The following is a 22,319-nucleotide window of genomic DNA, read 5'->3' as shown; positions in this document are numbered from 1 at the left end:
CGGGGAATACGGGTGTAGGCGGGGCCTGTGCCTGGAATGGGAGGAGTTCCCAATAAGAGTCCCGTCTCCGCTAAGGTGCGCAAAGGCGCCAGGGGGCGGGGCTTATAACAAACGGCGCGGTGTGGGGCGTGGCAAAGAGGGAAAGAGGTGGGGCCTAGTCGTCAGAGGCGGAGCTAAGTGCCGTCTGAGCCTTGAGGTGTTGCTTAGAACTGGGCAAACAACTAGGGTGAGGCACTTCCGAGTGAGATCTTGCGTATTTCCGGCAAAGATGGCGGCGCCCAACAGAGTCAGGTGCAGGCTAGTCTATCTTTAGGCGTGGTGGCGGCTCTAGACCCGGGAAGGTGAGAGCAGCCCTATTGGGGGCCCCCTCTTCAAAGACAAGGGAGGAGACTTGTTGCTAAGGAGACCGAGGGAAGGCTTGTTGCCATGGAGGCGATGCATTGGTGTTGCTAAGAGACGAGGACGCAAGCTGTGGATCTTGGGGGGGGGCTCGTTGCCAGGGAGAGTGGGTGGGGCCTGTTGTTAGGGAGGAAGGAGGGGCATCTGGATTTGGGGAAGGGTCCTGTTGGTATGAAGCGAGGAAAGGGGGCTATGGTTAAGGTGGGTGCAGGCAGAATTGTTTGGGATCATGAAGAGGCGCCTAACAACTCCAAAACGCCACCTTCTCAGCAGACCTTCAAGAGTCGACCCATCCGGACGCCTGAACTGCCTCAGCGTTGACCACCATCTTCCTTCAACACATTCTCCCTTCACAGAAAGTCCATGGCAGACAAAGGCTCAGGGGGCAATCGCCTCCCCCTCGCGCTGCCTCCGGCCACCCAGGGTTGCTCCTCAGGGGGCAGCGGCTCCTCAGCAGGGGGCTCAGGTAATCCCCGGCCTCCACGGAACCTCCAAGGCCTGCTGCAGATGGCTATTACTGCGGGCTCTGAGGAGCCAGACCCCCCTCCAGAACCCATGAGCGAGGAGGTAAAGTATGAGGATCCAAGAAACTAGGGTGAGGGGGCCTGGGCACATAAGTGTCTTGGGGAGAGCGGCTTAGTGAGCTGGAAGCTGTTGTCTTCCTGGGTGGTGAACAAGAGTCTCAGTGTGGCATCACGATAGGCTGAAGGTCATCTGTGAAGTGTGCGATCACAGCCTTGTTCTGGGAGGCAGAATAGTCTCGTGATGAGGGAAAGGAGGGAGAGAGAGAGAGAGAGAGAGAGAGAGAGAGAGAGAGAGAGAGAGAGAGAGAGAGAGAGAGAGAGACAGGGTGGGAGGCCAGGATTTTCTAGAATCAGAACTGGATTCAGCCTTGTCCCTACAAATATGACCTTGGCTCTATTATTTAATCTTTCCAATCCTCAAATTTTCATGCATTTTTGAACTGATGGTGATAATAATAGTCAGGACAGTGTTTCTTCGGGCAGTTAAGATGCTCCAGTTCACACTGACCTGTACACAACACGTTGTGTAGTTGGACTGAGCCAGTTGCCAACCATGACCTTGGTTGGGCAAGTCACATCCTTTCTCAGGCCTCAGAATTTTATTTTATCAATGCATTTAGAATAGCCGTAATAAAACCCGACAGAAGTGTTTTGAAGGTTGATGGGAATTTTATATATATATATATAAAAATTTTTTTTAGCTGACAGTTACTATACATATTGTATGCATGTATACATATTTTTAGCAATTCAGCTAAGTTATGGCATAATTTTTATGTATTGTATCATTAAACCTTTATAGCACAAGGAGGAATCAGGCACAGAACAATGAGATAGTTTGCCCGGACTTGTTTGGGAGAATGATCACAAAGGCTTACAGTCTCTTCCCCTTTTCTCTCCTGTTTTGAGATTGAGGTCTCATATAGACCAGGCTAGCCAACATGACCTTGCCCTCCTCATCTTCCCGCCTCCACCTCCAAAGTACTGGGATTACAGGTGTGCGCTAGTTATTTCAGTCCTTTTGAAGCTCCCCTTTCCGGGGCAAAGTAGTCCTCTGGTTTTCCTCTGTAGCCGCCGCCGCCTGTCCCCGTTTGTTGATTTCTCCTCGTTCTCCATCCTTTCTCTTCTTTTTTTTTTTCTTTTGTTTGTTTTGTTTTGTTTTTTAGTTGTTGGCATGGGTAGAACCATTCTTCTCACGGCTTGGTGTAGAGTGCAGGCCGGGGATGCTGGTCAACCCCACGCAGCTCTCAGGGCACTTGATACGGTGCAGAACCACCTAGCTCAGAGCATCAGTAGAGCATAGATGTGAAGACCTGCACTTGTATAGCAGATCTTGAAGCCTGGCATCCTATGGGAAAGGAGCGTGTCTGGCGTTCCCCCTCTGAAGCAGCCAGCTGCTTGGAGGACGGAGCCCCCATGTCACCCTGATTCCCTTCTCATCTTTGACCTGAGTTGTACAGTTGGTTCTCTTTTTCAGAGTCCAGGAGCTGGCCATTTTTCATGTTGATACATAGTTGAGGCTGTTCTCGAACTTTCTGCCTCCACCTCCCCAGTGCTGGCACTGTAGGCACGTGTCTGTGATAAGCTCCATGACCTTTTCTCTTGCATGGACCACTCAGCTTCCTTGTCTCTGTTCTCACACTTTACAGTCCGCGTCTCTACCTCTCTGCAGAGAACCCCCTTTGCAGCTCCACCTACCTCAGTCACAGCAAAACCTAGGTCTTTACAACCAGAAGATCTAACCTGCTCTTTTCCTTGGGGTTTGTTTCTCTTTCCTCAGCTTTTTTCTTCCCTTACTTAGCTTTGCTTCAGCCACCTTGGCCTGGTGTCCTCTGCCTCGAGTATCCTTCCTAGTATCTGCCTGGCTACTCCATGGTCTATTTCATTGCTGACACATGGGATCCTTTAAGATGGCCCCACTTAGTTTTGCAGGCCTACCCACACTCCCATGGTGCTCCACTCTGCTTATTTCTCTTACTTTGGCTAGTCTGTCTCCAGATTGAGTCTCTAGTACCTAGTGAAGAATTTATGAATGAAAACTGTGTACCCAGCTGGGCATGGTGGCTCATGCCTGTAATCCCAGCACTTGGGAGGCCAAGGCAGGAAGACTGCTGTGAGTTGGAAGCCAGATGGAGCTACAGAACGAGTCCCCTGTGTTTCCTCGATACTTGCTGATGGAAAGAGCCGGCAGCCCTTGCGCTTGGCCATCATATTAATGTCACTCCCTAGGTAAATCGCTGAAAGACCACCCTTCTCCCTTCTTCCCTAGAGGCGCCAGTGGCTGCAGGAAGCCATGTCTGCTGCCTTCCGAGGCCAGCGGGAGGAGGTGGAGCAGATGAAGAGCTGCCTCCGGGTGCTGTCCCAGCCCACACCCCCAACTGCTGGTGAAGCTGAGCTGGCCACTGACCAGCAGGAGCGTGAAGGGGCACTAGAGCTGCTGGCAGACCTGTGCGAGAACATGGACAATGCCGCAGGTACCCCCTTCCCACCCCAGCTCCCAGCAGAGTGCCCCACGTCCTCCTGTGTGGCCCAGTCCTGGTCCCTTCTCTCCTGGATCACACCAACAGCCTCTCTTGCATCCCACCTAAGTCACTGTGGTGACAGGTTTGTTCTGCCACCTCCGTGATAAGTCCCGAGACTGACCTCTGACCATCGACTGCCACTCTCCAGAGGATGAGAAGGGAGGTGGTTGGGGGTTGGTAAAGTGAGGCCACCTTGAGGTACAGCATTTGATCAGAGAGCTGAGTGAACGTATGTCTTGGGGTTATTCCAGATTTGGAAAAAGCATTCAAGGCAGGAGGACTAGCTAGTGCAGAGGTCCTGAGGTAGGATTGTGGTCAGAACAGACAGGAATCATACCAGGGAAGAGTGGGGCATGTGCGGGTCTAGGGCAGGAAATGATGCTGGAGCACCCAGGGTCAAGGTGCAATCACATTCTTTTTTATATACATATATATTTCTTTTTATTTTATTATTAATTAACTAACTAAATGAGACAAGATCTCACTATATAGCCCTAACTGGCTTGGAACTCTGTAGGCTAGGATGGTCTCAAATGCACAGATATTTACGTGCCTCTGCCTCTCATGTACTGGCATTAAAGGCAAGGCATGTGCTACCACACCCTGGATTTTTTTTTTTTTTTTTTTTTTTTTAGATAAGGTCTCATTACATTGCCCCTTGCTGGCCTAGAGCTCACTTTATATATGTATTAGGCTGGCCTTGGACTTCCTCTGTAGCCCACACAGAACTTTTGATTTCAAGACAGAGTTTCACTATGGAGCTTTGGCTGTCCTGGAATTTACTACGTAGACCAGGCTGGCCTCAAACTTACAGAGACCCACCTGCCTCTGCCTCCCAAGTGCCAGGGTCAGTGGAGCGCACTACTACGCTCTGCTCTGCTTCAGCTTTCTGAGTCACTGGTATTATAGGCATGTACCCCATTTCCTTCCCATCTCTATCTTATGTAAACCAGGCAGGCTTTAAACTTCCTACGTAGCTAAGGATGATCTTGAACTTGTGATCTTATTGCCTGCTCCTTAGTGCTGAGTGTATCACTCTGCCTAGTTTATATGGTGCTGAGACTCCAACCTAGGGCTTCGTGAGCGCTAGGAAGCACTGTACCAACTGAGCTATAGCCTGTTCCACTTCCAAGACGTTTCATCATCCCCAAGTGAGCTCCCCCCACCCCAACATTAATCAACCGTTTCGTGCATACTTTGTCTCTAAGTACAGTCACAGTCTAAGGTGTAAGAGGTCGGTCTGTACTGGGGGGTTGACAGTTTCCTCTCCTCTCCTGTCTGTAGATTTCTGCCAGCTGTCAGGCATGCACCTGCTGGTGGGCCGATACCTCGAGGCAGGGCCTGCAGGGCTGCGCTGGAGGGCAGCCCAGCTCATCGGCACATGCAGTCAGAATGTCGCAGCCATCCAGGAACAGGTGTTGGGCTTAGGTGCCCTGCGCAAGCTACTTCGGCTGCTCGACCGGGACTCCTGCGACACGGTACGCGTCAAGGCCCTCTTCGCCATCTCCTGTGAGTGTCCCAAGATTGCTGGGGTAGGGCCTGGGGCCAGTGTGGACCACAGGGGTGGGGCTTGCTGGAGCCAGAGGGGTTAACAGCTTGGGCTTTTCATGTTTCGATTGGTATTCCTGTTGGGAGTTCCTGTGAGAGGTGCCAGAGGCAGAGTCATGAAGTCAGAGGCAGATGCTAACAGTCTCCAGGCAGTGGAGGTAGGCATCCTTGTGTCCCAGCTCAAGGACCTCACACACATCAGAGACTTTGTCCATGTTTGGGGTCAGTTCATTTTCAGCTTTGTGGCGCATCCTGTGTGATGTAGGATACTGCACTGTGTTTGTGGCCTCCACCAACTGGAGACAGAGGAGCATTCCCAGTTATAAGAGCCCTCACTTCTCCAGACAGGGCAGAGTCCCTCAGTGAGTACTCTGGTGGCTCTACGTGAATGCTGCTGTATGTCCTCACGGCCTGTGAGGCAAGGAGACCGAGGCATGGACAGAGAACGTCAGTCCACATTTAGGTGCCAGCTGGGGACAGAAGGAAAACTAGTATCGTGGGGCACTGGCTGAATGTCGGTTTGGATAATGTGTTTTGTGTCTGTGTCTCCTCCTATCATGCAGGCCCCGGGGTTAGAATTCAGATCCTCGGATAAAGGCAAAAGCCTTTATCTGATAAGCTATGTCACAGGCCCTGTTTATTTATATATATATATATGTATATACATATATACACACACACACATATGGATATATATGGATAAGGAGGATGAGTTCCTCCTACTCCCTACTTCAGCGACAGTTGGATTAGAATATCTAAGGGAGGGGTGGGGTTTTATAAGTGCTTTTCCTACAGTCATAGCATACATAAATATGTGTTTGTGTGTGTATAATTTTTTTTGTTTGTTTGTTTGTTTTGTTTTTTCGAGACGGGGTTTCTCTTGTAGCCTTGGCCATCCTGGACTCACTTTGTAGACCAGGCTGGCCTCGAACTCACAGCAATCTGCCTGCCTCTGCCTCCCGAGTGCTGGGATTAAAGGGGTGCGCCACCACGCCCGGCTTAATGTTTTTTTTTTTTTTTAAAGAGGCCATCTATGTATCATATAGACAGGCTGAAGATCTTTGTAGTTGAAAATGACCATAAAGTTCTCTCCTTCCCTCTCTCTCTTTTCTTTCTTTCTTTTTTTTTTTTTTTTTTTATGTTTTTTGTTTGTTTGTTTGTTTTTCGAGACAGAGTTTCTCTGTGTAGCCTTGGCTGTCCTGCACTCGCTTTGTAGACCAGGCTGGCCTCGAACTCACAGCCATCCGCTTGCCTCTGCCTCCTGAGTGCTGGGATTAAAGGCGTGCATCCCTTTCTCTTTTCTGTCTCCCTCCCTCTCTCCCTCCCCTACCTCAGTGATAGTTGGACTGGAATATCCCTGACTAGCCAGCGAGGCGGGCGGGCGGGGTCTTCGGAGTGCCTCCTACAGTCCTGCTTCAGATTCCCCTGCCTCCATGCCTGCAGGGCTAGAATTGCAAACTTGCACCGCCATGCTTTGTTTACACAGCTCTACAGATCAAACCCAGGGCTTTGTGTATGGTAGACAAGCACTCTGCAGAATGCCCCGAACTCTTTTTACCCTTTTGTTTTGAGCCAGGCATGGTGGCACAGGCCTGTAATCCTAGCACTCGGAGACAGAGGCAAGAGGATCTTTGTGCGTTTGAGGCTAGCCGCCTGGTCTACAGTGCCAAGGCTATGCAGCAGAGAAACCCTGTCTTGAAAAAACAAAACAACAACAACAAAAAACCAAAAAAGCCTTTTTGTTTTGAAGCAGGATCTTGTTCAGTTTTCCTAAGTTGAACTTGAGCCTACTCTATAGTCCAAGCAAATCTTGAACTTATCAACCTTCTGTCTGCATGTTCCAAGTAGAATGGACTGTAGCCTGTGTCACCAGCCCAGCTAAATCCATCCTTTGAGAAGAGCACACAGTGTGGTGTTTTTTAGCTTATTTGCAAATTTGTACACCCCCTGACCTTCATAACATTCATCACCTCCAGCTGGCCTCTGTAGGCATGCAGCCCCCGCCAGCCCCAGCTCCCTGCAGCCACTTTATGCAGTGTGTCTGAGGGTTTGCCTGTACGTGACATTTCCTGTAAACACAACCGTGTGCCCCATGTGGCCTTTTCGCTTCTGGATTCTTTGAGCGTAGTGTTCACCCTTGTTGAGGCATGCGTCAGGACCGCACTCCTTTTTATGGCTGAATGGCATTTGGTCGCATCGGACACAGCACATTTTGTTTATCTGTCCCATCTGCCAATGGGAGTCTGGGTTGTCTCAGCCCCTTGGCTGCTCTGCTGCTGTGAGCAGGGTTCAAGTCTCGGAGTATGTACCTGGGAGTGGGCTTGCAGGGACATATGGGGGCTCCTTGTTTATCTCTGCAAAGTCAACGGTTTCTCGGTCTCTGTGTCCCCCCCCACCTTCCCCCTCTTCAAGACAGGTTTTCTCAGTGTAGCCCTGACTATCCCACAACTCCCTAGCATTGAACGCTGAGATTTTTGCCTCTGCTTCCAGGGCTTGGGATTAAAGGTGTGCACCACCACACATGGCTCCTTTGCATTTCTGAGGCAGGATCTCATATATACCAGGTTGGCCTTGAACTCTCTCTCTCTGTACCACAAGATGACCTTGAATTTCTTGTCTTCCTGCCTGTATCTTTCCAGAGCTCTGGGAGCATGGGCATGCACCAGCATGCTTGGCTAATGAATGAGCTGCTGAGAGTTGAACCCAGGGTTTTGTGAGGGGCAGGGAAGCATTTGACCACCTGCTGCCTTGCATCCCCAGAGACTGTCCTTAGCTCTAGCAGTTACACATCGTCACTGGAGTGGGATGTGGAAAGTCAGGCCTGGAGACCTACACTTGTGGTTCTAGGACTCAGAAGGAGTGCCATGAGTTTGAGGCCAAAGAGGGTTACAAAGCTAGCTGTGGAGAGGAGGAGAGGGAGCGGAGGTGGGGGTGGGGCGGGGGGGAGCAGGGGGGGGCCAGTATAGAAAGACAGAGAGAGAGAGAAGTGAAGTAAGTGGGAGGGGCCTCTAGCCCACATCCTTTTTCATCTGCCCTCCTGCATCTCCTCTGGTCTCCGTGTGCTTGTTCACAGCAGATAGGCAGGGGCCTCGAGGCTGCTGGGAGGACTGCGGAAGGCTTGGGTCGGAGAGGCCTTGCAGCAGGGAGGAGGTCTGAGGCAGCACAGTCTTTGGAAAGTAATGCCCAAATTAGAGGCATGATGAGATAGACACAGAATAGCCCTAGTCCTAGAGTGAGGAAAAAGGGCCCAGATCTGCCACAGCCTGATCGGGAGCTCCATAGGGAGGGACCTGCAGAGCTTTCTTTTAATATTTTAAGATTTACTGCCTTTTTTTTTTTTTTTTTTTTTTTTTTTTTTTGCCTGCATGCATATCTGTGCACCACATATATACAGTGCCTGAGGAGGCCAGAAAAGAGCAGAGTAGCTCCTTAAATTTGAGTTATAGGAGGTTGGGAGCTGTCTTGTGGGTGCTTGGAACTGAGCCTTTCTGCAAGAGCAATAAGTGCTCTTAACAGCCAAGCCATCTTTTCAGCCCCTACTCTTTTTTTTTTTTTTTTTTAATTGTTTTTGGGTTTTTTGTTTGTTTCTTTGTTTTGTTTTTTTGTTTTTGAAACAGGGTTTCTCTCGTAGTCCTGGCTGTTCTACACTCATTTTGTAGATCAAGCTGGTCTCAAACTCAAATCAATCCTCTTGCCTCTGTTTCCCAAGTGCTGGGATTAAAGGTGTGCACCACCATGCCCAGCTTGTCTTTTTTTTATTGTGTGTGTGCGCCGCGTGAGTGTGTGTGTATGTGACTGTGTGTGAGTCGCCCCTACTTTTTTTAAGGATCTACCTTAAGATTACTTTTAGTTCTGTATATGTGTGTTTCTGTGTGTAGGGCTGAGTGTGTATCTGTGTGTAGGTGTGTGTGTGTGTGTTTCTGTGTGTAGTATTGTAGTTATTTTACCAGTATGGCCTAATAATACTTATTATTAGGCCTATAATTATTATTACGGTGGTATTTTCTAACCCGCTGGCAGTCAATCAAGACACAGACACCTGTTCCATTTAAAATAGCCTTAGTTAACCTGGGGCAGGGCAGATATTAATCCCCTAAACTACTTCCCATAGTGAGGCAGGCATAGGATCCCTGCCCCAATCCCATGCCATCTTCTAATAATTTCTATCAAGCTACATCCCATCCATAATCACAAATACTTGCTAATTATTGTCATCTGGACCAAGTCTCCATCCACGCCAGCCATGTGCTTCTTCTCCACCTAATTCATGGCATAGCCTTCATTGCCTCTGTCTCTCTGTCTCCCCCAGCCTGGAACCTGAGCCACCCCTATCCCATTCGCCCTGCCCAGGTGTGACAGCATTTTATTGGTCAAACAGGCTAGGCTTTTAGGCAAGGTACAAGGTGGGGCACAGAGACAGCAAGCAGTAATTAGCATCAACATACACCAGACCAACCTTCAACAGTGTAGGGCTGTGTGTGTTTCTGTGTGTATTTCTGTGTGTAGTGGTACCCACATGAGTGCCCACAGATGCTAAAAGCATTGGAGTCCGTGGGTGTGGAGTTATAAGTAGGGGCTGGGAACCGAACTTTGGTCCTTTGGAAGAGTAATAAGTGCTCTTAGCCAGTGAGCCGTCTCTCCAGCCTATCCAGCCCCACCCCCCCTTTTTTTTTGGTTTTTCGAGACAGGGTTTCTCTGTGTAGCCTTGGCCATCCTGGACTCACTTTGTAGACCAGGCTGGCCTCGAACTCACAGCGATCTGCCTGCCTCTGCCTCCCGAGTGCTGGGATTAAAGGCGTGCACCACCACGCCCGGCCCCCCAGCCCCTTTTTAGGAAGACATCAAGTTAGGTGGACATGGTGACTCACCCCTATAGTTCTGGTAAGTGGTAGGTGGAGGGAGGATTCTGTGAGTTCTAGGACAGCCTGGTGTCTACAGTGGAATGTGTCTTAAATACCCCCTGGCTCCAGTGAAGATGCTTTATAATATTAAAAATACAGGGGACCAAGAATGTTGGTATACATCTGTGATTCAGCCTTTGGCAACTGCTCAGGAGGATGCCTGCAAATTTGAGGTCAGCTGGCTCACACCTTTAATCCCAGCACTCAGGAGGCTACACAGAGAAACGCTGCCTCAAAAGAAAAAACAAAAAGAAAAAAGAAACAGAAAACACTTTTTTTGAGGTCAGCTTGGGCTATGAGTGCCTACTTAGCATAGAAAACGTCCTGGATTTGATCCTGGTACCACACAAGCCAGGTGTGCACATGCCTGTAACTTCAGCATTTGGGAGATGGAGAAATGGAGTTAGGAGGATCAGAAGTTCAAGGCCATCCTTATGTGTGTCACCCTTGGGTATACAGTGAATTCAAAGCTAGCCTGGGCTACATAATATCCTGCGGGGGCGGGGGGGGGGGGGGGGGGAGAGGAAGCAGAGGGAGGTGGGGAGGGCTGAGGGGAAAAGAAAATGAAAACAACAGAGAAGCCTGTAAAAGGTTACATTGTTCACCGTACAGCAGGTACAAAAGATTATGCAATAAAAAGCTCTTGTCCCAGACCACCTGGTCCCCTTCTTGTACTTGGTACATGTTTCTGTAAGTTTAAGAGTGCATGCGTGGGGCTGGAGAGATGGTTCAGTGGTTTAGAGCGCTGCCTGCTCTTCCAAAGGACCTGGGTTCAATTCCCAGCACCCACATGGCAGCTTATAACTGTCTGTAACTCCAAGATCTGACACCCCCACAGCAATGCACATAAATTAAATTAAATTAAATATTTTTTTAAAAAGTGGATGCGCGTGCATGCGTATAGGGGGAGGTATTTGATATGGGTATCTGGTGTGGGTTGTGTGTGGTGTATCGTGTCTGTTGTGTATATGGTATAAAGTGTTTGTGTGTCTGTGCATGTAATATGCACACATGCACACAGAAGCCTCTATTCCTCTGCTCATTTGTATCTGTCTGGTAACAGACCGTCTGGATGTTCGGCCCAGCTCATCTTGGGCTGCCTTGGCCTCTTTCTTCTTTATACAGCAGTGACCCTCATCTTTCCCCATGTCTGTGGGTCAGGGCTCAAGAGCCCCTCACTAAAGTAGCTTTCATCCTTTATACGACCCTGGTCATCAGGACAGTGGACCATGGCAGTGATACTGTCTTTGAGCACACATACATTCTCTGTGTTGGCTCTCTGTCCCCAAGGTGGCCTGCTGCTGAAGGAAGCATTTGAAGATTGAGGCAAGAAGCCTCAGGTGGCTTGAGTGGCCCCACAGCATTGTGGGTTCTCCAGATGCTATGGGGGAGCTGTCAAAACAACCCTGCCATTTTACTCTGAAGGAGAGTTCACATAACCACTTTAAAGTGCACAGTGGAGTGGTGTCTGCCCTTCCTTGTGTGGCTTTATAGTAATGGTGTTGTGTGGCAGCTTTCCAGGGTTCTGTGCTAGGAACCGGTAGGGCTTGGTCACATGGGTTCCTGCTGCCTGAGGCAGGGATATTATTGCATTCCTATCCCTCTCTTGTGAGGGCACAGACTTGGATGCCCTGTCACTTCACTTCTATAAGTGGTTCTTTGTTTCCACAGAGAAAGGGTTTCAGACAGACTCAGAGATGGGTCACTTGGAGTTGTGTGTGCGGACCTGGGTGGGGGAAGGGACAGGGAAGGACGGGGAGAATACAATGCAGGTGGCTGGATCCCTGCTGCTGCCTCCTCCTCCTTTTCCTCCTCCTCTTTCTCCTCTTCCTCTTCCTCCTCTTCTCTTCCTCCTCTTCTCCTCTTCCTCTTCTCTTCCTCCTCCTCTCCTCCTCTTCTTCTTCCTCCTCCTCTTTCCCTCTCCTCCTCCTCTTCCTCTCCCTCCTCTTCCTTTTCCTCTTCCTCTCCTCCTCCTCCTTCTTTTGGTTTCTCTGTATGACTTTTGCTCTGTAGACCAGGCTGGCTTTGAACTTAGAGATCCTCTTGCCACTGTCTCCAGAGTGCTGGGGGCAAAGGTGTGGGCCACCAAGCCCAACTAATCCCTGTTACTTTTTAAAGACAGAACCAAACAGAAAAACAACTTAGCATTATTGGGAGAGTGGGCGGTAAGCACTTTCGCAGAGCTTGTATAGTGGCCAGGAAACAGCTGTGGAGTCGGCTCTTCTTTCACCTTTCTGAGGGACCTGAGGATTGAATTCAGGTCAGCCTGTGAGTGCAGCAACCGCTTTTACCCTCTGAACCATCTCACTAGTCTTGTCTTTTCTCTTCTTTTTCAGACAGGGTCTTGTGTATTCCAGGCTGACCTCACACTTACTATGTAGCCAAGGCCTTGAGATCCCCTGCCTCCACATACTGAGATTATAAGGGTGTGCTACCACATCTGGTTCTTTTTTCGGTTTTTCTTTTTTTCTTTTTTTGGTTCTTCAAGGCAGGGTTTCTCTGTGTAACAGCTCTGGCTGTCCTGGAACTCGCTCTATAGTCCAGGCTGGCCTCAAACTCATGGAGATCCACCTGCCTCTGCCTCCCAAGTGCTGGGATTAAAGGCATGTGCCACCACTGCCCGGCTCTACATCTGGTTCTTGCTTTTGTTTTTTTAAGTTTTGTTTTGTTTTTTTAAAGATTTGTGTGAGCGTGTATACCATAGTATAAGTGTGGTGGAATAAATGCAACTTGTGGGAGTTGCTTCACATCTTCCAACCGTGTGTCTCTGGTGTTGAACTCAGGTTATCAGTCATCATAGCAGGTGCCTTTACCTGCTGAGCCACCATAGGGGCCCATTGATGTCTGAGATGGTCTCACTGTAAGCCAGTGTAACCTGGTGTGACACTCCCGATATAGCCCAAGCAGGTGTCAAACTTGCAGCGGTCTGTTTTATTTTTAATTCTGTGTATATGTGTGTATGTGTACTTGGGAGAACAGGAACTTGTAGTGCCCAGAAGAGAGGGTATCGGATCCCCTGGAGCTGTAGTCACTGGTGGTTATGAAGTACCTGCTGTAGACTCTGAGAATTGCACTCAGTCCTCTGGAAGAACAGCAAATGCTCTTAACCACTAAGCCATCTCTCCAGCCCGTTTGTTTTGTTTCGAAGACACGGTTTCACATGGCCTGGCCTAGCCTTGAACTGGCTGCGTAGCCAAGGATGACCTTGACCTCCTTGTCTGCCTGCCTGAGCCTCTCTAGAGGTAGAATTGCAGGCATTGGCCAAAATGCCCAGGGCCACGTATGTGCTATGCAGGGATTCTACTACTGTGCTGTATCCCCAGCCTTTGAGCAGTTTCAGGTCACAGCAAAACAGAGTGCGAGGTCTGGAGAGATCTCCCATGACCCTCTGTCCGTGCCCACACAGCCTCCCTCCTTAGCATCTCCCCAGCAGAGATGTACATTTGCTCCAGCAATAAACCCCATTGCTGTCTCATCTACAGTCTGTAGTTCATATTGTGCCCTCTGGTTTGGACAGGCATCCAATGGCACGTATCGGTCATGATGGAACCATAACAGAGTCACTTCACTGCCTGGAACCTCTCTGACACCCCTGGCCCGCAGTTTGGCTTTTCCAGGATGCCGGACTGAATGTCTCAGTGAGAGGTTTTATGGCTGTGAAGAAACTGAGCACAGCAACTCTCCTAAAGGAAAGCATTTAATGGGGGGGGGGGGAGTAGGGGCGCTCCCTTACAGTTAGGAGGTTCAGTTCATTATCATGTATGGTGGCCCACGGACAGGCATGTGCTGGAGGAGCTTAGTTCTGCATCTAGATCAGCAAGAGACCTCAGAGCCCACCCCTCAGTGACACATTCCGTCCAACAAGGCCACACATAGTCCAGCAGGGCACACCTCCTAGCAGTGCCACTCCCTGAGACTATAGAGGCCATTTTCCTTCACACAGCCACAGCCACAGTAGCTGGAACCCAGCATGCAGCCTTTCCTAGTTCATCTTTTATGTAATAATGTGCACTTAACCTTCCTCTGTCTTGACAGCTCATTTCTTTTCAGCTCAGAGTAAGTGTAGCCTTTTTGTTTTGTTTTGTTTGTTTGTTTTCCCAGACAAGATTTCTCTGTGTAGCCCTGACTGTCCTGGAACTCCTTCAGTAGACCAGGCTGGCTGCCAACTCACAGAGATCCACCTGCCTCAGCCTTCAGAGTTCTGAAATTAAAAGCATGCAGCACCACTACCTGGCTAATGTAGCTTTTTATTTTTTATTTTATTTTTTAAATAATTTATTTACTTTTATTGTATGTGCATTGGTGTTTTTGCCTGTGTGTATGTCTGTGTGAGGGTGTCAGAGCTTGGAGTTACAGACAGTTGTGAGCTGCCATGTGGGTGCTGGGAATTGAACCCGGGTCCTTTGGAAGAGCAGTCAGTGCTCTTAACCACTGAGCCATCTCTCCAGCCCCAGGTGTAGCTTTTTAAAGGGAGCAGTGTGGCTGTGGTTGATGGCCTTGCCTGTCAGGTGAGAGCAGTAGCAGCCGTTCTGCCCACCTGTGCTGCAGAGAAGAGATAGCCAGCCAGGGTTCATGGAAGGTGCGAGGTGAGTGAGGGTTGTGGTAGTGACCTAGGTGAGGATGAAGGTTGAGGTGAGTAAGCAGAGGCCCTTGTAGAAAGGTGACTGTGCCCGCCCTCCAGGGACACTGGTAATGACCAGAATATTTTCAGTTGTTAGAGTCTGGGTCAGGGCTCATGGTACCTTCCACAGCACAGGTTGGTCCAGCCCCACACCCTAGGCTCAAGGGCCATGCTTGCTCCTGGTCATGCTATGGAGTTGGAGCCTCCAGGCTGTGTTTGCCAGTTGAATTTGTGGCTCCTTATTTCTCCTACCTGTTGATTATTTTGTTATTTATTTATTTTACCTAGTTTTATTTTGAAGTAATTTTTGAAAAAGGATGTAGCCATGGCTGGCTTCAAACTCACTATATCATTGAAGATGATCTTGAATTCTGAATTCTGGGATTACAGACATGTGCTACCAATACCAGCTATTATTTTCTTCTTCTTCTCCCCCTCTTCCTCCTCCTTTTTAATTAATTAATAAAGTATTTATTTTTCTTTTTTCGAGGCAAGGTTTCTCTGTGTAACAGCCCTGGCTGTCTTGGAACTTGGTCTGTATATCAAGCTACCTCAAACTCAGAGATCAGCCTGCCTCTGCCTCTGGAGTGCTGCAATTAAAGACATGCACAGCCACCGCAGCTGCTGCCACCAGGCCTCTTTTCAGCATTTGAGACTGAGTCTCACTGCACAGTCTTGGCTGGTTGGTACTTGCCGTGTAGACCAGGGTGGACTTGGACTGACAGCATCCTCTTGCTTCCAAACACTGAGATTGCAGGCACTCACCTCCCCAACCAGTCTTTTATTAAAAAAAAAAAAACCAGTTGTGTGATGGCGGCACACGCCTTTAATCCCAGCACTTGGAAGGCAGAGACAGGTGGATCTCTATGCGTTCAAGGCAAGGACAGCCAAGGCTACACAGAAAAAAACTGAACCAAACCAAAACATCCTCCCCCTTCTGCCCCCCCCAAACTGTTTATTTGTTTTGGTACCCAGAGAGTCCAGGAAGAGGCCATTCAGGTCATTAGCTGCCATGTGGGTGCTGGGAACCAAAGCTTGGTCCTCTGTAAGAGCAGCCAGTGTGTTTAACTGCTGAACCAGCCCCAAGTTTATGAAGTTCAGGCATGGTGACACATGCTTGTAATCCCAGCATCTAGGGGACTGAGGAAGAAGAAGCAGGAGTCCAAGGCTGCCCTAAACAACACACAGTAAGTTACTATCTTAAAGAAAGAAAGAAACAAAAACCAAACACGCTGGAGAGATGGCTCAGCAATTTAAAATCTGTTTTTTTTTTTTCCTTTTAATTTGTTTACCTTTTTATTATGTGCATTGGTTTTGCCTACATGTGTGTCTGTGGGAGAGTGTCAGATCTTAGAGTTACAGACAGCTGTGAGCTGCCATGTGGGTACTGGGATTTGAACCCTGGTCCTCTGTAGGAACAGTCAGTGCCCTTAACCACTGAGTCATCTCTCTAGCTTTGGCTCAGCAGTTTGTTTTTAAGCAGCATACTGCTTTTGCAGAGGACCTGAGTTTGGTTCCTAGCGTCCTTATCAGGCAATAACTACCTAAGTCCAGGACATCTGATTCCCTCTTCTGGCCTCTGTGGGCACGTGTACTTTCATGCACATGCACACATGCATACAACTACAAAAATCTTTAAAAAAAAAAAGAAAAAAAAAAAGGTTAACTATTGTTATAGTAATTGGTACACATAGTGGATACAGGCCAATTTTAAAATTTTTATTTTTTATTTATATGTAATATTATGTGTATGGGTGTTTTACATGCTTGTATGCCTGTGCAACAAACCTGTGTGCCTGGTGCCTGACTCCTCAGAAGGAGGATGGCACTGGATCCTTTGGGATTGGAATTACAGGTGGTTGTGAGCCACCATGGATGCTGGGAAGTGAACCTGGATCTCTGGGTGGGAGTAAGCAGTGGCAGCCAGTGCTCTTACCCACTTCCAGCTCCTGCATATGCACTATTAATGGCATGCTTTATGTCTTTTTTTAAATCATCGGAACTACTTGATATCATTTTACACTCAGCACATCTCAGTTCAGGTGTAGAAAACACAGAGGTGTTTTCTTTGTTTTTGTTTTTAAGATAGATTTATTTATTTATTATGTATACAATGCTGTGTCTGCATGTACACCTGCCCGCCAGAAGAGGGCACCAGAGCTCATTATAGATGTTAGTGAGCCAGCATGTGGGAGCTGGGAATTGAACTCAGGACCTCTGGAAGTGCAGCCAGCACTCTTAACCTCTGAGCCATCTCTCCAGCCCCTTGTTTTTGTTTTTTTATTTTGGAGACAGGGTTTCTCTGTGTTGCCTTGGCTGTCCTGGACTTGCTTTGTAGACCAGGCTGGCCTCGAGATCCACCTGCCTCTGTCTCCCCAAGTGCTGGGATTACAGGTGTGCGTCACTACCCCGGCTCAGAGTTGTGTTTAATGGAAAATTTTACACCCTTTGTGGTTGTTGACTTTGTATTTCAATGAACCTGAAAGGAACCGCCCAGCTCCTTAGTCACACTTGTCACATGTGTGGTACCTAGTGGCCTCGAACTTGCAGTGGCTCCTATGTGTCTGAGCAGGGAAGGCTTGGAGCTGATCCAGGAACTGCCCTGGTTGGCTCTTGCCCTGCTTGGAGGTCTGCTGAGAATCCTCAATGCCTTCAGAATAAAGATGCATGCTTGGTAGCTTGGTTATCTCTACCTTTGTGTTCTTGTCTGTAAAATGTGTATTTCAGCTGTGTGTGGTGGTACATGCCTATAATCCCTGCATTTTGGAGGTGGAAGCAGTAAGACTGAGAAGAGTTCAGGTCGTCTTTGGCTTCCTGAGGGAGTTTGGTGGCCAGACTGAGACACGTGAAACCTCATCTTAAAAGACCTAAATAAGCCGGGCGTGGTGGCGCACGCCTTTAATCCCAGCGCTCGGGAGGCAGAGGCAGGCGGATCGCTGTGAGTTCGAGGCCAGCCTGGTCTACAAAGTGAGTCCAGGATGGCCAAGGCTACACAGAGAAACCCTGTCTCGAAAAACCAAAAAAAAAAAAAAAAAAAAAGACCCAAATAAGGTCTGGGGAAACGATTTAGTTGGTAGAGTGCTTGCAAGCATGAGAGCCTGAATTCAGATCCCCAGTAGCCATGCAATAAGCCAGGCATGCTGCTGTGGCTGTAATCCCAGAGCTAGGGAGACAGACATTGGTTGGTCCTTGGAACTCCCTAGCCATTTGGCCTACTCCCACTGGGGAAGGTGCAGGTGTGGTGAGAAGCTCTGTCTAAAGAACAAAGTGGCCAGAGATTCTGGACAGTACTAGACAGGACCTCTGACCTCCACCTGCATATGCACATGTGAACACAAGAACACATATGTATCATGTACACAAACAAAAAGACCAAAATAAATGACTGACTGAATGGACAAATAGATAAAATGGGAACCTAAGAGCACCTACCTGTAGGGTACTTGTGGATGGTAAAAGGTAATAATGCATAAAAATGTGGTGTGCCCCTGCAATAGAATATTGCTTTATTGTAAGAAGAAATGAAGTGCTTAAAGAATTTTTAACATTGATGCACCTTGAAAACATTTGGCTGAGTGAACAAAGTTAGATATAAAAGGTTCTGTATTGTGCGAGTCCATTCCTACGAGGTATCCAGGATAGGCAAATCCACCGGGAAAGAAACTAGACCCGTGGTGGCAGGGGCTGGAGGCAAACAGGGAATGGGAAGGGCATGTAGTGGGTGCCAGCATGATGGATTTAAGTGTTCTGGAGTTAAGTGACAGCGATGGTTTCATAGGTCTGTGAACATACAAAACACCACTGAGCTACAGGCAGTAAGAGGGCGAACTGTATGGGTGATGGTGGTCACGACCATCGTCCTGATGGTGCTGATGATGGGATAGTGATCCTGGTGGCAACAGCACTGATGGTTGAAGTGATGGTAGTGGTGCTCTCGTGTGATGGTAATGGTGATGTTGCAGTGGTGCTTATGTTAGCAATGGTAATGCTGGTTGTGATGGTGGTAGACATGATGTTCCTGGCTGTAGTAATGGTGATAGAGTTGATGAGGGTTGTGGTAATGGAAATGGTAGTGATGGGCATAGTGATGACGGTGGTATTGATGGTTGTGGTAATGGTGATGGGAATAGTGGTGGTTGTGGTGCTGCTGATGGTGGTGATGGGCATAGTGCTGGTGGTGTTGGTGGCTGTGTTGATAATGATGGAGGCCATGGTGACTGGGACCTCAAAGCTCTGCCTCTCCCTCCAGGTCTCGTCCGGGAGCAGGAGGCGGGGCTGCTGCAGTTCCTCCGCCTCGATGGCTTCTCTGTGCTGATGCGAGCCATGCAGCAGCAGGTGCAGAAGCTCAAGGTCAAGTCAGCCTTCCTGCTGCAGAACCTGCTGGTGGGCCACCCTGAGCACAAAGGTGAGGTGGCTGACGGGGGAGTGAAGGCACTGAGGCGGCCATATGAGGAACATGGGAGTGGCATGGCAACGGCCTTCCTGACTCCCAAAGCTCTCTCCCCAGGAACCCTTTGCTCCATGGGGATGGTCCAGCAGCTGGTGGCCCTTGTGAGGACAGAACATAGTCCTTTCCACGAGCATGTGCTGGGAGCCCTGTGCAGGTAGGGGTGTGTGTGTGTGTGTGTGTGTGTGTGTGTGTGTGTGTGTGCGCGCGCGCGCGCGCGTGCCTGTGATGTCTAAACAGCAGCTCAGGCACTAGGCTGCTCCTACACTGGGAGCCTGTGCTGCAACTATCCCTGTGGGAGATCAAGAGTGTAGGCCAGAGAGGAGTGGGAATCACACAGAACATTTCCTCAGGGTTCATTAGTGTTCTTGGCTTTTTTAATCTGTAGGCCTTGGGTCTCATGTATCCCAGAATGCTGCCCAATACAGAACTGTAAACTTACTTTAAAAAACATTTTAAGGGGCTGCAGAGATGGCTCAGTGGTTAAGAGCACTGACTGCTCTTCCAGAGGTCCTGAGTTCAATTCCTAGCAACCACAGGGTGGCTCACAACCATCTCTAATGAGATCTGGTGCCCTCTTCTGGCCTGGTACACATGCAGGCAGAGCACTGTATATGTAAATATAAATCTTTTTTAAAAAGCATTTTAAGTTTACTTCATACATACATAAAAACATGCATACACATACTTATGTAAAGATTTAAACAAATATATATTTTATGCTCACTGGAGTTTTGCTTGCATGTATGTTTGAGGGTATCAGAAACCCTGTAAATGAAGTTACACACAGTTGTGAGTTGCCATGTGGGTGCTGGGAATTGAACCTGGGTCCTCTGGAAGACCAGCCAGTGCTCTTTAATCACTGAGCCATCTCTTCAGCCCCCAGCATTGTAAGATTTCTCTCTCTGTGTCTCTCTTATCTCCCTCACTCCCCGACTCCCCCCTCACCCCCCCCCCCCCCCCCCCCCCCCACCGCTGGCCTGGAACTCATTCTATAACCAGGCTGGCCTCAAACTCAGAAGTGCCATCACCACTTGACCAAGATTTTTCTTTCTTTCTTTTTGTTTTGTTTTGTTTTTTGAGACAGGGTCTCTCTGTGTTAGCATTGGCTGTCCTGGACTCGCTTTGTAGACCAGGCTGGCCTTGAACTCACAGCGATCCGCCTGCCTCTGCCTTCCAAGTGCTGGGCTTATAGACGTGCGCCACCACGCCCGGGTCAAGATTTCTTAAACTAACTCAATCATACCATTCTTTAGCATGAACTTTGTTGATGACAAGACTGTGTCACAGGGTCAAAAGGTTGGGCACACCTGGACTGTGGTGGAGCCAGCATAGACTTCATGGAAGACAGCATTCAAATCTTATATTCACTGCAGTGATGTATAGCAGCCGGGCGGCAGTGTTACGGAAGGGGAGCTGACCTGCTGTAGGGCCATGGTGTCCCTTTGCTCCCACAGGGGCAGTGCTGAGGGGTAGGTGCTGGGCTGTGGTCTCTGTTGCAGCTGGGGTCCTAAGGTCTGCTCTTGTGTCCTCCTGCAGCCTTGTGACAGACTTCCCTCAGGGTGTCCGTGAGTGCCGGGAGCCTGAGCTGGGCCTGGAGGAGCTGCTCCGCCATCGCTGCCAGCTGCTGCAGCAGCATGAGGAGTACCAGGTGTGAGGGGTGGGGCTGTGGCCTGCGGCCTCCGGGCTCCATCTGTCCCTGCCTTCCTTCTCTCACTATTGTGCCTTCTCCTGTTACCTCACACCGTGGGCCACAGGCTGTGTCAGTGGGGAAGGGAGAAATAGTCTATAATCTGGTTAAAAATGATAATTAAACTGATTAGGCATTATGTATCACAAAAGCGATAAACATCCTTAAATACTTAAATAGGTGAATAAATTAAATAGATGAGAATGGATAACTCTTTAGATACGTAATGAGTGATCACATTTAACTTAGTATTCCTACTTATTCACTAACTTGGATAATTATTTTTAAATGATGATTTTTTTTAAATTAAAAGGATTTATTTATATGTCTGTTTTTGTATGTGTATGTATAGGGGGTTGCTTTAGAAGCTAATAGAAAGCATTGGAACCCCTGGAGCGGAAGTTACAGGTGGTTGTGAGCTGCCCGATGTGGCTTCTGGGGACCCCTAGTCTTCACACACATGCACGCACATGGGTACATACACACAGACATAACCACTCTCTACCCCACCTCCATAAAATACAGCTTAAAAGTATAATTAGTGTCTGTGGGCACATGTGGGCCATGGGTGCACGGGCGGAGGTCACAGGACAGTTTGTGGGAGTCATTCAGTTCTTTCCTTCCACAACATGGGTTACGGGGATTGTGCCCAGATCCTCGGGCTTGGTGGTCAGCATCTTTACCTTGCGTGGATATATGAGCCACAGGGCTGATGGGAGGACAAACCAGTTTGGGAGGCCTCAGGCTTTAGTTCCGGGAGCTCAGAAACCCATGAGCAGGACAAGTAAATAATGGTGATCTGAGCAGTGGTCACTGGGAAAGCTCAGTGGCTGCTGGGGTGGGCAGGTGCTAGCCAGGAAGTTGAGAGGGATGTTGTAGCTGCTGAGGGTAGGGGAGGCAGATCTGCCCCTGGGCTCAGGACTCCTCTCTTACCCCCATCCAGGAGGAGCTGGAGTTCTGTGAAAAGCTGTTACAGACCTGTTTCTCCAGCCCTACGGATGACAGCATGGACCGGTGAGACCAGGTGGCTTCTTGCATTCTCTCCGTGGGAACCCCAGGCCTCCTGCCTCCTTCCTTCCCAGGTGTCCTCTCCCAAGGGATTGCCAGGCCTTCTCCAGGCCTGGGCCTGGGCCTGCCAGCCCATCTCTGGGCAGCCCCCTGGAGGGGTTGCTAAGAAAGGTGCTGGCCCCTTGGATCCCCCTCCCTTGCTTTCTGTCATCCTTTCTTCTCATGTCCACGCTGCTCTTCCAATAAAAGCATTTCTCCTGCTCCCCTATACTGTCTTGCTTTGTTTTTATGGAAGGTTCTTCTGGAAGGCGGGAGGGACTGAGCTTAGAAGACTTGAGGAGAGGGGTCATTAAAGGGATAATAAACGTGTTCCTGTTACCATCTTCAGAGCTGTTGTCCCCTTCTACTATCCAGCCTTACTTGTGTCGGGACCATCTGTCCTTTCAAATATGTATACTTCTTAAAAAACACATTTATTTATTTCAGTGTGGGGGGCGGGCATGAGGTAGTTTTATGTGAAGGTTAATTAATCTTCATTGTCAACTTGGCTGCATTTAAAATCACCCTGGAAATACATCTCCAGTGTGTCTATGAGACTGTTTGCCGAACAGTTTAGTTGGAAAGAGAAGACCCATCCTGTCATGTGGGTACCAGACTGA

The 22,319-nt window shown here is 48.9% G+C and overlaps 2 protein-coding genes across 5 annotated transcripts in view; one reads left to right on the top strand and one right to left on the bottom strand.

The window, feature by feature from the left end:
* Rpl28 (ribosomal protein L28) overlaps window positions 1–22,319 on the bottom strand; it is a 249,835-nt gene that overhangs the window by 102,816 nt on the left and 124,700 nt on the right. The window lies entirely within an intron of this gene.
* Window positions 183–21,922, top strand: Hspbp1 (HSPA (Hsp70) binding protein 1). 2 transcript variants are annotated; one of them, XM_051162283.1, is made up of 8 exons: window positions 183–341; window positions 673–966; window positions 3,193–3,397; window positions 4,730–4,954; window positions 18,765–18,920; window positions 19,023–19,119; window positions 20,502–20,613; window positions 21,596–21,922. In XM_051162283.1, the coding sequence occupies exons 2-8, from the start codon at window positions 763–765 to the stop codon at window positions 21,668–21,670; spliced, it is 1,074 nt and encodes a 357-aa protein (XP_051018240.1). In that variant the 5' UTR covers window positions 183–341; window positions 673–762; the 3' UTR covers window positions 21,671–21,922. The 2 variants fall into 2 exon arrangements, with proteins under 2 accessions (XP_051018240.1, XP_051018239.1); XM_051162282.1 differs by having other exon boundaries at window positions 670–966.

This window comes from Acomys russatus, chromosome 19, assembly GCF_903995435.1.
Source record: "Acomys russatus chromosome 19, mAcoRus1.1, whole genome shotgun sequence".
NCBI lineage: Eukaryota > Metazoa > Chordata > Mammalia > Rodentia > Muridae > Acomys > Acomys russatus.
Note: the sequence above shows the minus strand (reverse complement) of the source record. Positions and strands in the feature narration are given on the sequence as shown.

What these genes read in the sequence shown, in the direction of transcription:
- Hspbp1 (XM_051162283.1), top strand. Translation starts at nt 763, where the DNA reads ATGGCAGACAAAGGCTCAGGGGGCAATCGCCTCCCCCTCGCGCTGCCT. An exon ending in CAGAACCCATGAGCGAGGAG is followed by an intron (nt 967 to 3,192) that starts GTAAAGTATGAG and finishes CTTCTTCCCTAG; the next exon opens with AGGCGCCAGTGGCTGCAGGA. An exon ending in AGCAGCATGAGGAGTACCAG is followed by an intron (nt 20,614 to 21,595) that starts GTGTGAGGGGTG and finishes ACCCCCATCCAG; the next exon opens with GAGGAGCTGGAGTTCTGTGA.